Genomic DNA, 18,602 nt, shown 5'->3' with positions numbered 1-18,602 from the left:
TAAAGCAAAGGATGACTAGACTGCTACTCACAACTCCAAGGAGGCTACCTAATAAAGAGGACCCTAAGAATTGCCCAACGACAGAGAAATGGATGAGATCTACATGAGCAAACTGAACGTGAGGGGGGGGGGTAATGAAGGGCAAGAGTCGAGGGAAAGAGAGCTTAGGGGAGTGGGAGATCCCAGCTGGATCAAGAACAGACAGGGAAAATAAGGAAAGAGATACCATGATAAATAAAGACCATATGGGAATAGGAAGAAGCAAAGTGCTAGAGAGGTCCCCAGAAATCCACAAAGATACCTTCACAATAGACTACTGGCAATGGTTGAGAGAAAGCCGGAACTGACCTACTCTGGTGATCAGATGGCTGAACACCCTAACTGTTGTGATAGCACTCTCATCTAATGACTGATTGAAGCAGATGCAGAGATCCATGGCCAGGCCCCAGGTGGAGCTCCAGGAGTCCAATCAGCGAGAGAGAGGAGGGATTATATGAGTGAGAATTTTTGAGGCCAAGGTTGGAAAAAGCACAGGGACAAATAGCCAAACTAGTGGAAACACATGAACTATGAACCAATGGCTGAGGAGTCACCATGGAACTGGATCAGGCCCTCTGGATAAGGGAGACAGTCGATTAGCTTGAACTGTTTGGGAGGCACGTGGGCAGTGAGACCGGGACCTGTCCTTAGTGCATGAGCTGGCTTTTTGGAACCTAGGGCCTATGCTGGGACACTTTGCTCAGCCTAGATGAAGGGAGGAGGGAACTAGACCTGCCTCAAATGAATCTACCAGGCTGAGCTGAACACCCTGGAGAGTCCCTGCCTTGGAGAAGGCAGGAATGGGGGGTGGAATGGGAGGAAGGGGGGCAGGAGAAGGGAGGGCAGGGGAATCTGTGGCTGATATGTAAAATTAAATTAATTATAAAATAAAAAAAACAGGAAGAAAAACTCCAATGTATTTTTGAGGTAAGATACAGGACAGTTCTGTAATGCTAGGAAGAGAGGCTGAGGGAGACAAATTTGAATGTAATCAGCAGGGGCTTTGTGGAAGGATAGGGCTTCATTTTCAGTAATATAGAAGGCAGACACTACTTGTGAATGCCCTGCTGGCCATACTGTTCACAGAAAGTAGCATATTATTCTGCTTCAATAAACACTGGGAATCTGCATTCAAAATCTAATGTTCTCATAATTGAAAATTAATATGCTTTAGAAGAGTTTTTAAACAGTTGCTGTTTTGATATTAGTAACTATATCTGTCTGAGTATTGGATGTCATGGTATCTATATCTGCATTAATATTGGCATCCATCTCTGTATATATATATACCCATAGGTGATTTACATCTCCTTACAGTAACATGAAGCTTAATTTCTCACACGTGTTTTAACAAACATTTGTTCTTTGTAGTTAATGACTATAGAGAAATAAAATTTACAGTGGCATTTTATCTACTATTTACAAAAATTTAATAGCTATACTGCCAAAATCCTACTGCAAAACAATATTATCATCTTCAAAATAACATTTTTCAAAACAAAACACATTTGTGATGACAGAATCTTAAACGAAAGGTTTTGTTACATTACCTAATCTTTATGCTTTGGATATCAACCCCATCCTTCTAGAGCATCTACAAACACCATTATTTATGGGATAAAAAAGATTAAATCTATTCTTGGTATCAAATCTTTGGTCTGCCTGAAAGGACCATATATTACATTTCTAGCATTTTTCATTCTCTGTAATTTACTGCTTGACTAACATTTCTAAAAAACACTTTAAAGATTTCTGGGCAGTGACAGGCTCATGGACTTGGTTTTGGCTTAGAGTTTTGCATTAAAATTTCCTTCCTGGTTCTTGTAATAATAATAAAAAAATCCTATATATGTTAGTCTGCTGCTGCAGGAACCCACCATCTGCTGAAGCCTCTCGGGTCCCCCATACCCTAGACTACATTCTTCTGGAAGCAGTTCTGCATGTGAGCACTGTCCGTCTTGGGGACGGTGAGATATGCATCCTCTGCCCCCACCTCTGACGGCATCAAGGGGTTGAGGCAGGAATCTATTAGAGTTTTTAATATTGTTCTTGTCTCCATCCAATCCCCAGGAAAGTCCCAAGTTTTCTAGAACTTTGGCATATCAGTGTTCAGGTCACTGTGATGGTAAGAAGACACTAAGGTGGCAATTACTAAATTGGCAAGAACCTTTTTGTTAGTATTTCATTTGTGAAAAAAATGCCCCAACAAAAGGCAACTTAGAGGAGAAAGGGTCACTGTGGCCCACAGTTCCAGGTTACAGTCCGTCATTGCCTGGAAGTCAGGCAATAGGAACTTCAGAGAGCTAGTTACAAAAATTCACAGTTAAGATCAGAGAGAAATGAGTAAACACATGGTTATTGATCAGCTCACTTTCTCCATTCTTATACTGGCTAGTAACCAAGTCTAGAGAATGGTGCCATCCACAGTAGACATGGTCTTCCCACATTAGTTACCGTGCTCAAGACAATCCTACACAGACATGCCACAGCACAATCTGTTCTAGATGACTCCTCACTGAGACTCTTTTCCATGGTAATTCTAGACTGTGTCAGGTTGACAGAACTACCACACCAACCTACCCTAGTAATTATCATCTACCAGGTGGGCTCAAAGGAAAACTAACCCAATCAGAGCCAGCATTAACAAGGGAAAGGATGTGGGTATTGATGGAAAAGGCATTTGCTGCTGGGGTCAAGGTGGTTATTATTCAAAATGTTTAAAGACTTTGGCTATTGTCCACATGCGGATTACGGTTCTTGTCAACCATGAATTACATCACACCATTTTTTGTTCATAGCTATCCTTCAAAGCTCTGGGAACTCCCCTTGGGTTCCTTTGGCTTTTTCTGATCTAGGAATTGCCATCCCCTTGCACATTCTTGGATATGCTCATAGTGCTCTCATTTCTAAGTTTTTCTGCTCCTGGTACCTGGAAAATCTCAATGGCCCATCATCTTAGCTGCTCATGCACTTACTTCACTAAGGTCCCATTCTGAGGTTATCGGGATAAAAATGTCTTTGTAAACCACCCTGTTTGATAAAGTAGCCCTTCCCCATTGCTCTCTAACCCAACATCCTATTTTTAAACTCAATCCATCACCTCTGAAATATTCAACAGCGATTTTTGCCTTTTATAAATCAAAAGTTGTTTGTTTTCCTCCATCAGAGACTGCTGCTAATTGGGGCTTAAATATGGATCAAGCAAGCAAGATGCAATAGCAAGAAGTTTAATGCAGCTAAGATCCAAACACAATGCTTACCCTTTAATGAGCAGCAGGTGAACTGTGTTAAATGTTCACTTTTAAGATGAACTAATTTTCCATAGGGTCTAAAATAACAATTGAGGTAGACATAGTGGAAATAAAAATTGCCCCAAAAAGTCAAGCAGAAATCGACAATTATGCTTTCTGCCTAGTGATCCTTTAAAAATATTTGATGAGGATAAACAATGGCAGATTTGCAATGTTATCTGCCAAGGCCCTGGAGCCTGGGTACCTTAGCAAAAAACTGACAGTTACAGCTTAACGATCTTTTGAGGTTAGAAATAACTGCATAGGCTGAAATTTGAAAAGATGAATATAAGTAGTCTAGATTATGATATATACTATGAAATGTATTTTTCATTTTCCTGGGGATAAAAATGATTCTAAGAATTTTTAAAAATACTAATACTACCACATACTAATTTCAGTGAATGAGGCATTGTCACACAAAACATAATTAAAACTCAGTATTAAATATTAGAATAAGCTGTTGGGGAGTAGTGGTACAATTCAGTTCTCCAAAGCTGTATTTGTGAATTCAGCTATTCAGGAGCAATTCACAATGGGGTGTACCCACACTACATTGGTAGTCTGTGACCAAAACACAATGTGAACTCTAGCCCAAGAGCTCACTTTGCTTGACAACTCACCTCTAAATAGCTGTGGTATTTTTCATTTATGGTTCTTTTTGAATTGATAAACTTTTATCTTTATTGAAAATGGCCCTCAGTGAGGACAGGGGTTCATTCACACTTGTAATTCCGGCACTTAGGAGACAGAGGAACTCAGTAACTTTGAGACCAATCTGTTCTATATGGCAAGTTCTAGGTCACTCAGGGTTACATAGTGAGATTCTGTCTCAAAAAAAAAAAAAGGAACAGGGTAATGAAATGACTCTTAGTGACATAATGCTACACCCATAGACCAGTGCCTCACCAGATAAGCTTTTCTTCCAGTAGATGAGAACAAACACAGAGACCCACAACTGGACAATGTGCAGAGAGTGAGGGACTTTAGAGCACTCAACTCTGCTGTGGGATGTTCTTTATGTCAAATGTGTTGCTCTGATTGGTTAATAAATAAAACACTGATTGGCCAGTAGCCAGGCAGGAAGTATAAGCAGGACAAGCAGAGAAGAGAATTCTGGGAAGTAGAAGGCTGAGGCAGAGAGACACTGCCAGCTGCCACCATGACAAGAAAGATGTAAGGTACCGGTAAGCCACGAGCCATGTGGCAAAGTATAGATTAACAGAAATGGGTTAATTTAAGATAGAAGAACTAGATAGCAAGAAGCCTGAGCCATTAGGCCAAACGGTTTAAACAATATAAGTGTCTGAGTGATTATTTTATAAGTGGGCCGTCGGACTGCCGGGCTTGGCGGGACCTGCAGAGAAAACTCTAGCAACACAACCCTAATGGGATATCTTTATCAACACCCATCTTCCCCAAAGGCTCAAGGATCTATGTGGAAGAACAAGCAGGAATAGTTTATGAGCCAGGGGACAGTGGACACCAGAAGAACAAGGACTTTGAATCAACTAAGTAAGGTACTATGAACTAATAGAGACTAAAGCAGCACCAACAGGGCCTAGATGGTTCTACACCAGGTCCTCTGCAAATATATTACAACTTTTAGCTGTATTTAAAATACTAGCTTTATAAAAAATACAAATATTAGATTTGGGCTTAGTATTTTATGGGTCTCCTGACTGTGAGAACGAGTGGGTCTCTGACTCTTGTGTCTGCTCTTGGGACTCTTGCCCTCCTATTGGGTTGCCATGTCCAACTTAGATAGGATAGTTTTGCTTCATCTTATTGTATTTTATTTTGTCATGTTTGGTTGTCATCTCTTAGAAGCCTGTTCTTTTCTAATGAGAGACAGAAAGGGAGTGGATCCAGAGGGGAGGGGAGGTGGGTATGAACTGGGAGTAGAGGAAGGGAAAACTATAATCAGGATGTATTATATGAGAAAAAAATCTATGTTCAATAAAAAGAAAAAAAGAAAGGAAAACCTTTCAAATTTAAAAGGCCAATTTAGAATAGATAACAAAAGGAAACCCATACAACCCTCAGCAAAACTTTGATTTGGGAGAAAGACAGAGAACTATACAATAACTGAACTATGTCTTTGGTAATCTGCAATGATCCTATGACATTATATGACATCATTCAAGATGCAAAAAGAAATGTTCTTTGCCTAATACAGAATTAACTTTTAGTTTAATATGAAACCACTTTAAGTCTATAAGAATATAGAAAAAGTTGCATATATAACATATAATCTGCCACATGTAAATGCAGTTAACATAGAGTCCTAACTATGTATCAGACACTATCTTAAATATTTGTATACGTCTATCTCTATAAGTAGCAGAGAAAACCTCATAATACATTATAAGCAATTCTGAACCTAGTTGCTTTTAAAGGTTATTGATACTGAGTTAAGTAATTCATAAGCTTTTGACTCTTCTTAAAAGTTAAAGCAATATATTTAAAAAGCCTCTTCAAAAATACCAATATATATTCATTGTAAGCACATTTAACATATATGCATAGTTTCAACCTATACATAAATTTAAAATAAAGCTTTTGAATGTTCTACTAAAAACAAATGAAATATGCTTGAGGAGATAGATAGGTACTTTAAAATATTATACAATGTATACACATATCAAAATATCACATGATAGTATGTACAACTGCATACTATGATTTCTTTTTTGAGACAAAGTTTCTCTGTGTAGCTCTGGCTGTCCTGGAACTCACTTTTGTAGACCAGGTTGGCTTCAAACTTACAGAGATCTGCTTACCTCTGCTTCCCATGTGCTGGGATTAAAGGCATATGCCACCACACCTGACTTATACTATGAATTTTTAGAATTAATTAAAATTATGAAGAGAAAAAGCACAATGAAATATCACCCCCATTCCAGTTAAAATGGCTATTAGTCAAAAGGGCAACTAAATAGCAAATGTTGGTAAGGATGTAGAGAAATAACTCATGCATGGTGGATACATCATTAGTACAGTCATTATGAAGAACAGTATGGACGTTCCAAAAAAAGAAATGATAGCAGTAAATTAAGGAACTATCTGCATACCATGTTTATTGCTCAACTATGTACAATGTCAAGTGAAAATTACCCTAGATGTCCTACATTGAATGAGGACACTAAGAAGTGCTGTATATATAATGGAATATCTTCACCCATATAAAAGAATGTTGTCCTATTATTTTCAGCGAAGACGGAACTGAAGACATTATGTTACATGAAATGAGCCAAACCTAAAGACAAGTACATATGCAAACGCTACAAATGACCATTTGAATGTGAATGGTGATTACTGGAGGTTGGAAGGCAATGAGGCCTGGGAAATTTGGATATAGGTACCAAACTACAGGTATCTAGAAACCGTTCTAGTGTGGACAACATGGGGGCACAGTGGGGTGATTATGGTTCACAGGAAACGATTATACACTTTAGGAATAACAAGAAGAGGATGGCTCAAAGGCTCCAAACGTGAAGATAGAAATACTACCTGATTTGATAAGAACATATGGATTTAAATGTCACATTTTCCTGCAGATATGTATTCTGCACTAATCAAAAGTTTAAAAATGGAAAAGTTCACTTCCTTAATTTAATCATTATATATTATAAATATGGATTATCATACTCTTATAAACACAGTGAACTTTAATTATTTTAATTATAATTGTAATTTTTAAAAATAAGGTAGCTCTTTCTTCTCATCCCCACCACCTTAAGAGTAATGTCTGGTAATTATTTAGAGACTCTCCCATGAGTGTTTTTCACATTTACTACACCTCATTTCCCCTGCAGGGAGGTATCTGCTTCTGTGTTGTAGGGATATGCTCCGCTATCAGTACACATGGACCACATGGATCTTCCTCACAGCTCCACTGCATTCAGTGGGCATGCCGTCTACTACTTAACCATTCTTTTTCTGATAGACACATAGGCTATATCATGTCATGGATCTTTGCATACCTAGGTGAATATTTTTGCTGGACAGATTAATTAAAGTAGGATCAAATAATAGGCACACTTAAAATTTAGATAGGCAATGCCAAGTGTGGTGGTATTGTGTTCCCCAAAATATTGTGCACCCTAATAAACTTATCTGGGGTCAGAGAACAGAACAGCCACTAGATACAGAGGCTAGAAAATGGTGGCACTCACACCTTTAATCCTAGCCTTCTGGAGGCATGGATCTCTGTGAGTTCAAGGGGACACTGGAAATAGCCAGGCGTGGTGACTCACGCCTTTAATCCCAGAAAGTGAGCCTTTAATCCCAGGGAGTGATGGCAGAAAGCAGAAAGGTATATAAGGTGTGAAGACCAGAAACTAGAAGCTTTCGGCTGGCTAAGCTTTTAGGCTTTCGAGAAGCAGTTCAGCTGAGATTCATTTGGATGAGGAATCAGAGGTTTCCAGTCTAGGGAAACAGGATCAGCTGAGGAACTGGCAAGGTGAGGTGGCTGTGGCTTGTTCTGCTTCTCTGATCTTCCAGCATTCACCCCAATACCTGGCTCCCGATTTGTTTTTATTAATAAGAACTTTTAAGATTCCTACTAGAGCCAAGTTCCTACTAGAGACACTCACCAAATGTCACGCTCATTTGGAATCATCACATTTTTTATGTTTTTTTTTTTGCCAACAGGAGGGAAAATAAATGGCATTGCACTTTTATTCTAATTTGTATGCAATATATTTTTTAGATTGATCCACATGTTTATACTCTGCAGGATAAGCATATGTAAGCTTTATTAATAATGTAAGGAAAATCTCCTTAAAATTTAACCAATAGAACCCTGCATCCCTTTGTTCGACATGAATAGTGACTAAGATTGAGACATTCAGGATGTGGTCTCAATAAACCATGAGGAAAGCTCTAACTCCCAACACAGGTACTGAATCTCCAGGAAAAAAAAGACAGGATTTCTGCAGTGGAGCAAGCATGGTCACTCTCACCTGCACAGTGAAGTACAAGACAAGTACATGCCTCTTGGCTGGACCGATGTCATGGAACTCTTCTGAGAGCCATGCACTATGTCTGAAAGAGTCAGGAGTAGGTCCTCAGATCACCACTCACAGAGACACCACAGCTACAATGAATTGATAACACTTTGTGACTTCATAGAGCGTTTTTAGACCTGCCCCATGAACTCTAGTCCTATAAGCTGTGCACATGCTTGGACTATTTATAGGCATGCGAAATGGCTGTAGTAAAGGCATCCTTCACAGGGGCTGAGGTGCAGGTTCTCGGACATACACATGAGTAGGTATTTTCTAGAAGTGCTTAATTCTAGCAGAAGGTATCAGCTCAAAAGACCAACTAGAAGGTGTCTTAGCCTGTGATGGTCAGGCTGGAGAATTCTGTTTGAGAATCACTATTTCCCAGTCAGGGTCTTACATATTTAAGTAGTTAATAAATACTTCTTGTTGAGTGGTTAGTGAGTAAATTACACTTCTCCTTGGGGGAAATAACTACTATAATGTAGCATGCTGTGGCTAGGGTGGTGAAGAAAGGATAGAAAGTGCTTTGGGGCCTATGCATAGGGCTTTCTACTTGAAAAGAAAATTACCATGCATGTCATGGTGTTATGCAATGGTTGACAAATGGGAACCTCGTTGTCTGGTTCTATACTTACTAATAGTATAACCATGGCAAGTTACTTAAATTATTATTCATTAGTGTCTTCATTTGCAAAACAGAAATATTTACTATAGTTGTAAGAAATAGAAATGAGTTAATAAAGCCGGGCGTTGGTGGCGCACGCCTTTAATCCCAGCACTCGGGAGGCAGAGCCAGGCGGATCTCTGTGAGTTCGAGGCCAGCCTGGGCTACCAAGTGAGTACCAGGAAAGGCGCAAAGCTACACAGAGAAACCCTGTCTCGAAAAACCAAAAAAAAAAAAAAAAAAAAGAAATGAGTTAATAATAGTAAAATACTTAGCAGAGTGTAAGGGACTTGGTTAGCTCTTTCTATGGCAAATGCATGACCGGTGGTCATCATCATCATCATCATCATCATCATCTGTACTATTCAATATGGTAGTAATGACTAACAAGGTTAGCACGTATGGCAATAAGTGGTGACTAATGCTATTCAATTAAATATGAAAATGAATGCTTTGATAGTCCAAATTTATATATTTTTAAAGACTTATGTTTTGCAAGTATAAACTTATTTTAATTATAAATTATTCTAGTTTTCTCAAAATCTGGTAATTCAAATAAAATAAATTTGGGTTCATTTTGTTGTTTTGACTTTTTGAGAGATGATCTCATATAGTCTGGGCTGGCTTAGAACTCACTAACTAGCCAAGGATTGGCTTGAATTCCTTATTCTCATGCCTTTACCTCTCAAGTGCTGGGATTACAGGTGTGGACCACAATACCCAGCTTAAATTTTCATTCTTTATATTATTTTAAACAATCTTAAAATTAACTTCTTCTTTTGTACAATGGAACAGAGACAGAGGCCCAGAGTTATAATATGCATGAATTTACTTGATAATATTAAACTTAAGGAGTCACACACACAAGTTGTTCTACAACTGAGTGCACCCAGGTCCTATTTTTTTTTAACATGAAGACTTTTAATACATCAAGACAACCTGCTAAGGAGATTTTTAAGTGTGAGAAATAGGAATATAATAATGAGAGGGATTCCTACTAATAGGGGTATGAGTAACATCTTTAATCATCAAGTATCAAATTATAGTATAAAATACCTACTAATTTAAGGATTTTACTGGAAGTTATGGTAGAAGCTGTTCTATATTCCATCACTCTTAGCACGGAACAGGCTAAGAACAGACCACAAGTTTGGAGCAGTCCCTTGAAAATGAGCTCATGCAGTTTTCTGAAGCAGACAGTGTGCAATTTTTTACTGGAGTTTAAGTGCCCATTTAAGGTGAAATGAGCTGATTCAGCTTTTTACTTGAAAACGAAAATCAATCAGTCTGTCTACATAATAACATACTTTAAGAAAAGCTAAATCATTTCTGAAAATATAAACTTTTAAGTCTTCTATCTAAAATAATTTTTGATTTTATTAAAAAGTATAAGTACTTATTTTACAATGAAAGTCGGTGTCTTATCTATGATTATAACTTTAATATTTTGCTTAAACTTTTCTAACTCTCCACTGCTTATTAAATAAGGTCAAACTATTCTGTGAGGAACTCGGAGCCCTGGCTTGGCTCTATACTTCTATGTGAAGTGTATATGCTAACCACCCCACTTCATGGCATAACCCAACTTACTGTATACTTCTGTGACTCCAAACTCTTAGCAGCCTGGCTCTCTCTCTGCCTTTCACGATTACAACACCTTTGCATTTCACAAAGCCCACCTGGTCAGCGCTCTGTGAAACACTCCTAAGGCCGACCACTGCTCTTTCTGCCATCACTCTAGCTCTTCCAGAGCACAAACCCCTTTCATGATCTGGCAGACATTTTCATGATGGCATTTCTAACAAACACTGTTATTCTTCTACATTCTCCTTATGAAATTTTTCAGATTCCATACACTGAATTGAGCATTATATTATTGCCCAACTCCGCCTCTGGTAGGTAGTCTACCAGGCACCCTACACAGCCCTCAGAACCCATGCAATCTCCTCCCCATCAGCCACTGTTATCGAGGAGCAGAGTTACCTCATCTATCATTACTTCCCCAGTGAACAGGTACGTGATACACAGTTGGTGTTCAATAAAATACTACTAAGTCAATAAACAAAGTACAATTGCTTTTTGGCAAATCAGAGGGGGAAAACATGTACACATAGTGCTCAATAAGGACAAATCTGCTTGGCATCCAGCACAGCTCTCCCTTTCCAGGATAACTAAGTCAACAGACATGGATGTCCGCAGAGCACAGCAACCCAAGGAGCTCTGGAGGGGCTTTCAGCAAGCTGGAAAACAGACTCATTAGTGAACAGCTCCTGCACTGAGCTCCAGGAAGCTAACTTACATAGCAGTGGCTAGTGCTTTATGAACCCTATTAGCACTCAGTAAATCAAGTCCCAATACAACCACTCTCTTATCACCTCCACATAGCAATATAACAACAATGTCCATTTTCATGTGGGCATTTCTTTAGAAAAGCATTAGCTGGGAAAATAATAACTATGTGTAGTTATAATCAGTTAACAGTACAAAAGAGCCAATGTTAGAAAATGACATTATTCTAATTTGTCTGGTTTATGTAACAAGAAAAAATGCACCTGTACACATGTGCTATATAACACTTGTACATGTGTGCTACAGCATCTGTACATGTGTGTTATAGCATCTGTACTTGTGTGTTACAGTATGACTTTATTCTTGCTCACATTTTAACATCTAGGTAGCAAAATCAAGCTGCACAATAAGAGAATAGGATGTAAGTTCTGCTGTATATAGGAAAATATAGACACACAGATAAACAGAACATAAGCCATTCTACACACAGTTGCAGAAATGTTAGGACCAGATGAAGTGCCACACTGACATGCCACTGTTCTCAGAAACCTTACTGCTGACTATAACTTATACTACATTGTACTTGGAGAAATAAGCAAAGAGAAGATGGCTATCACTGAAGCCTTACAAACAAAAGAATTATATCTAATTTTGAGTAACTGAGTGCCCTAAGTAAAATTACCTATGACAGATTCAAGTACTATTTGTACAACATAAAAACAATAAAATAAAACAAAGTGCCCTAAACTGTAAACACTTTAGATGAATTAAAAATTGCTGCCAGGCGGTGGTGGTGCACACCTTTAATCCCAGGACTTGGGAGGCAAAGGCAGGCAGATCTCTGTGAGTTCAAGGCCAGCCTGGTCTACAGATTGAGTTACAGGACAGCCAGGACTACACAGAGACCTGCCTGGAAAAAACAAAACAAAAAACCACTTCATGCATTATGATGACGATGATGTGTGTGAGTCAGAGAACAATTTGCAGGGGTTATTGCTCTTCCACTTCACCATGAGAATGCCAAGGAACAAACTCAGGTTGTCAGGCTCATGGGACAAGCACTTTTACCCAAAAATCCAATTAAGAAAGTAAACACAGTGTACTATATTTCAATGCAAAAGCCATCTTCATTTCATGTTATATAAAATTTCTAAGTTATAGTTAATATATCCAGTACCATTTGCAAAGTTTTAGCTTTCTTGCCTTCTTTTCTTGTTTCCTCCCTTATACTAATAGTGCAAAGACTCCCATTATTCTCAAAATACACTGCAACTTGATATGCTATGTTTTATTGATCTTCTTGGGAGACTTGCCCTTTTCTGAATGGAGAGGAGGGGACTTGGGGGGTTGGAATGGGTTGGGGTGGGGTGGGGACTGAGGATAGGGACTAGGAGGGGAGGATATTGGGGGGCTGTGGCCAGGATGTAAAATAAAGAGATAAATAAAAAAAATTTACTAGTGAGTGAAAAGGTGATCTACTGATTTCTGATGCTGGAAAGTATATTTTTCCCTAAGTCAGAAGTGTTCTAAGTGCTTTGTAACATAAATAACAATTTGAGTCAACTGTGAAAACAGATATGCAATGTACTTTTAAGTCATAAGCAAAATGTTCTTGTGAACTCATTAAATAACTAGTTCATTATTTTTCTGTTCTTATCACAAAGTGCATACTTATTCTAGAAAATAAGCAAATAATGATTAATACCTGGTTTTCTCATTTACCTCACTAAAATGTTTAAGTATTTGTTATTGAAAATCAATTATTTTGCATGCAGTTGGAGCTTCTTTACCTGCAGATAGCTGGAAAGCATTCCTGAAGACCCTTCTTTTTAACTAAAGATCCTTCAAGACAGTACATGATGATGTCCATGACCTTTGACAGAAAGACACAGATTGAAAGTTAACTTCAAATGCTTGATTTTCTAAAATTTAAGTAATCCCATTGGGCCTTGTTTTGTCTATGTAAATCCATATAGTGTGATTAGTATTTACTTAAAAACAATAAGAGCTATTTGAAGCCTAGGAATGCTACATGTTAACCTTGGTCCTGTCTGTAGAAACAGACTCATTTCGTCTAAAGCTGACTGTGTGCATATGCACAGTAGAGCTGTTACTCAAGCACATAGTGTAAGTGGTTTATTTACAATGAATGTTGGTGACAACAAAGCCTTTAAAATATTCTAATGTATATCAATTCCATGTGACTGGTCAATGGCTATTGCAATCAATTTTAGTTTTGAGGAAATTGATTTAAGGTCTATTGAAATAACACAGAGGTTAATTAATCTCAGTTATGTGACACATTCCCTCTCCCTTCCTCCCTCGTTCCTTCTCTTCTTCCTCCCTTAATTTTAACCTCAAGTATTTAATGCAGGCACAGGTGTACTAGAATCAGGTTATCCTCACCTCCACAAGAAGGTCCACAACATCTGTAGGCATTTTTTCAATGAGAATTTCAATGACTCTCAGGATTTCCCCTTTAGCTCTTGCCAGGGTTGTTGTGTGTATGCTCTGCTGTGACTGGGTATTTGCTGCAAGGGCCGTGTGTCTGTGGACCTACAAAAGAATTACCATGCTGTAGATGAAATTGCCACTCCACACAGACTTACATTTTTAGGCACTGGTTTACTTTCCATTGATTATAGGAAAAAAAATATAGTCGATCAGAACTGTAAAAATACATCACTCGGGGTAGGTCAGGAATTGTTTTTTGATCACAAAAAAAGCATTATGTATAATAAAAACTAAGTAAGTATGGCCTAATAAAATTCCACAACTTCCTGGCACTGATTTATTTATTTATTTATTTATTTATTTATTTATTTATTTATTTACTTATTTATTTATTTATTTATTTTGAGGCAGACTCTCATGGAGCCCAAGCTGGGCTTAAACTCTATGTAGCTAAAGATACCTTTGAACTGTTTCTCCTGTCTCCTTCCAAATGATTTTTCCAACGGAATGTTTTGGTATGAGTATCCTAGCATTTCATTAAAAAATTTTCTTATGGAAATGATACAAACTAAAGTTCAGAAATATAATTAATATAAAGACCTGTCAGACTAATGTAAAACTTCCTCAAGATAATTTTACCACCTTCCATGCATGGGAAAAACTGGTTAAAAATTTCCAAGTTAAAGCTATTCATTCAAACAACACACAGATTTGATACAAGTACACAACATGTAAGCCTGTGTGTAATCAAACATAGCTTGTTAACTCCACACCTGTAGTCCACAACCTTATTTCAGCTATGAATTCAAGGCTGTACTGCTTCATAATCGACCCTACAAACTACTCCCAGGACTATCTTCCCTCCCTTCCAGCTTCCTTCACAGCATGCCTCTAAGGACTGCTCTGGAGTAGATGTGGGCCCAGGAGGCTTCAGGATATGAGCAGACTCAGAACTATCTACTATTTTAAAAGTTCATCATTGCTATAGGAAAAGCAATCCAGACAGAGCCCATACCCTATGGACACTGAGCAGCACAGTACTAATGCCAGAATGGAGCAAAGCTTTAAAAACATTTAGGAACACTCCCTTTTCTCTCACTACTAAGATGTTAGGAAAGAACATAGAATCGGTCCATTGTTTTTTACTAGTCTGTCAGCTGGATATGGGCAATTAGTTACAACACCAGGAACGCAGGAATCAATGGACTTTCTAGTCTTTTTCTGTGGTACAGAATAGGAAAAACAAACAGCAATTTTATGGCTTACATTTTTGTGTACAGTTGGAGAACCATTGCTAAATAAGTTTAGTTTTGATTACAAGTATTTGCTTACACTTGAGAAACATAAATACCTTTTAATTCACATAGACCTATTATATTTCATATTGAAAGGTACAAGTATTGCAAGTGTGCTCGTTCTGAGGACAGAAAAGAACATGAGAGCTCACGTCCTGAACACATAGCTCTGGAATTCAGTGAGTGTGCAGACACGGTTCATTCATTTCAGCACTATACTAGCAACTTGCTTTGTTTTATAACTAGAAGGAATCTTTGTGGGTCTGACGCCTGAGTTACAGTCCGGAGGAATTCCTCTGAAAGGGAAGATGTGGCCCATGAAGGCAGATGCTCACCTCCTTAGCTATGGTGGTGATGAAGGCAGGGGGTCTGGCCGTGGCAATGAGAGAAAGGGCATGCCTTGCAGAGCGGGCAGAGTCAGCTGCGGGGCTCAGAGGCAGCCCCATTGTGATGCTAAACAGGGATCAGAAAAAAAGGAGAAAGAAAAGAAGCATTAGAACTATAGACTCCAAAGATTAGACACAGCTTATAATGTCAGTTCAAGGTCAATGAGAGCACTCAAACAGTTAGACTATAATAGACTTGCAACAATGAGCAGTGATTAAGAGTCAGGGTGTTCTGGCATCAAATACAAAATCGAATTATTAACCATGAAGATGGAAAACAGTATGTGCATCTGTCCAAAAGGTTAAAAATGCCTTGTTAACAAATTATCAAGAACTACTGCTGAATACACATCACGAAGCTAAGGTAGGGTGCATACTGCGCTGGATGTTTGAACGTTAAAGATAATTTGTTCCTAAGGCCATGTTAAAAAACTATAATTGAGGCTCTTTTGTGAAAGGAAGCAAAACTCACTCCTGTTTGCAAAGTTATAAAAAGAATTGAGAAGGGCAAAATGACTTTCAGCTAGCTATTATTTTGAGTTTGAAATCTCTCCACACTGCGGGCCTACCCTACCCTTAGCACTTTCAGAGTCATCCACTAGTAAGCACACGCACACCTGACATTCGGTTAGCATTTAAACAAAAGTAAACACGCTGCTATTAAATTTCTTAACAAAGGAAGAGACAGCAGACAGTCCTTTTAAAGTGATGTACACAATGAAGGGAATCTTTCCAGATTATGGGAACATGCGGGCCTGATATCACAGTGTTAATAATGCATTCACACCTCTGCCATATGAGAGCAGTCTTACTTATCACTAAACTCACTTGGTGGATGTGTGTGTGTGTGTGTGTGTGTGTGTGTGTGTGTGTGTGTGTGTGTGTGTATACATGCACTTAGTGTGAAAAGCACTAAGACTTTTGACTAAAATCTAGTCAAGGAGTCACATAGTAATTATACAGAGGAAGGTTTTTTATTGCATTCAGTTATAATTTTTCTAGCTAAATAATTTTAACTTAATGAACATGTGAAGATCCATTAAAATGTATTGTAAACAAGTCTATGATCTGTATGTATAAACTGGATTTATTTAATAAACATTCTCAAAAAGTTCATGGGTCCCTCTATAATTAACCTGAGAATAGTTATCTTAATTTTTGTTGGAAATCAAGATGAGTTACATGACTATTCTTAACCTCAAAGGAGGTAAACTGATGGCAGAAAATTTTGCTTTAAATTTTGACTATTGTGCTACTTGAAAGCAGTGGTTCTCAACATGTGGATCGTGATCCCTTCAGGGGTTGAGTATCAGATGATTCATAACAGTATCAAAATTACAGTTATAAAGTAGCAACAGAAATAATTTTATGGTTGGGAGTGGGAATCACCACAACATGAGGAACTATATTAAAGGACCACAGCATTAGGAAGGATGAAAACCATTGTTTAAAAGGTTGTTAATAGATGTAACTCTTGCCAAGCTTTTTTCCAAACTGAGGTTAGCTGCAAAGTAGAGACTCAGATGAGAAGAGTACACACAGACTGACTTTGATATTTACCAAAAAAAAAAAAAAAAAAAAAGGAAAGAAAAACGATCTTCGAGAACAAATGCATATCCTAAACTAAATGAAAATGGAAAGTGAGGGCTGCATGACCTGGTGCTCCTGGGTCCCAGGGGCTAGAAAGGGGTGTTAAGCAGGATGACAGGTAGCCAGTCTCTCTTCTATGTTAAAAGTTACCACTTCAAATTGAGTATGGAAATATTTACTACCTGAGGATGAGACTTGAGAGTGGATTGCTTATTAACTATTTTGTATATCCACATTTTAGGTCAATTTCTTTCAAAGCTCAAAAGCTAGTTAAATATTTTAGATACCTCGCATTGTTTCCTTTTATTTTCAACAAATCAGATGAATGGGACTGATGATGTTGAAGGGGGGACACAACCCAAAATGGTAAGTTAATTGAGTATTTCTGAACAAACCAAAGTTAACTTATGTAAAACCAGTCAGCGAGGAAAAGGAACATCGGTTTCCTGGGGAGTCCATCCCATATCAGGAAAGTTCAGCACAGGAGAAAGGAACCAGACACACAGGCTAGAACTAGAACTCAGGCTCCAGGACTGAAGCTGTGCTAGCTTATGTTCTGTTTCATGTCTTCTTGTATTTGCCGCAAAGGTGATAAAGACACAAGGTCTTTATCCTACAAGGTGATAAAGACATTTTACAAATGAAAAATCATGTTAAGAAAAGTTAAGTGAGGACCTAATGTACTGGTGCACCATGGTCCCTTCATATTTGTTTTCCAGGTTTCCTAAAAAGGTTAAATGGAAAATTCCAGCAATAATTAATAGATTTTAAAATGCATGAAATTTAGAGTAATGTGATAAAATTTTATGCTGCATATTGTTTGGTATATGAATCATGACTTTGCCCTGAGTACACATGCAGTATATGCTGTCTTTGTGGTCACTTTTGCTAGAAAACTGTGAAGGTATTAGCAATACTTGTATGTAGATGGCTCTCTGGAAATACATAACACTGTATTCCAATGCTTATACATACAGTTCATCTTACTTGTCTCTTCATGTAAGTACTACCCACCCACTCAAATAAAAACAACCAGAAAATATAGTACAATTTCATATTTGATAGTCACATAACTCTTATTACACTGTTGTTATGATTATTCAATTTTATTGTTTTTTAATATCTTAGATATTAACTTAGATATAGTGCACAACTATAAGTTCAGCTGTATTACAGGTCTCTATTTGTGAATCCATTGGGAGTCTTGGAATGTGTCCCCATCAGTAAGGGAGATTACTGTCTCTCACAATCACTGACCTTTGTAGAAAGTAAAGAGTAGCAGGGCATGGTGACACTGTGGTGAACTAAATTAATGAACTTTTAACATGACCAAATTTAGTGGCGTTAGATTAGTGGCTAGACAGCTTCCCTGAGAGAAGTTTGTAGAAATTTTTTTCTTTTATTTATTTTATTTTACAATACTATTCAGTTCTACATAATAGCCACAGATTCCCTTGTTCTCCCCCTTCCTGCCCCCCTCCCCTTCCCCCCAGCCCACCCCCCATTCCCACCACCTCCAGATCAAGGCCACCCCCGAGGACTGAGATCAACCTGATAGACTCAGTCCAGGCAGGTCCAATCCC

The 18,602-nt window shown here is 38.1% G+C and overlaps 1 protein-coding gene across 4 annotated transcripts in view; it reads right to left on the bottom strand.

The window, feature by feature from the left end:
• The window catches only part of Wdr7 (WD repeat domain 7), a 304,595-nt gene that overhangs the window by 59,578 nt on the left and 226,415 nt on the right, over window positions 1-18,602 (bottom strand). For all 4 annotated transcript variants that reach the window (XM_006985180.4, XM_042264248.2, XM_076555361.1 and 1 more), the window contains 3 exons: window positions 15,379-15,496; window positions 13,701-13,850; window positions 13,085-13,167 (listed from right to left, as the gene is read on the bottom strand). In XM_006985180.4, coding sequence (XP_006985242.1) covers window positions 13,085-13,167; window positions 13,701-13,850; window positions 15,379-15,496 — 351 coding nt within the window. The remainder of the gene's footprint in view (window positions 1-13,084; window positions 13,168-13,700; window positions 13,851-15,378; window positions 15,497-18,602) is intronic.

Source organism: Peromyscus maniculatus, chromosome 19 (genome assembly GCF_049852395.1).
Source record: "Peromyscus maniculatus bairdii isolate BWxNUB_F1_BW_parent chromosome 19, HU_Pman_BW_mat_3.1, whole genome shotgun sequence".
In the NCBI taxonomy this organism is placed as follows: domain Eukaryota; kingdom Metazoa; phylum Chordata; class Mammalia; order Rodentia; family Cricetidae; genus Peromyscus; species Peromyscus maniculatus.
The sequence above is the reverse complement of the archived record's forward strand: the minus strand, read 5'-3'. Positions and strand labels throughout refer to the sequence as shown.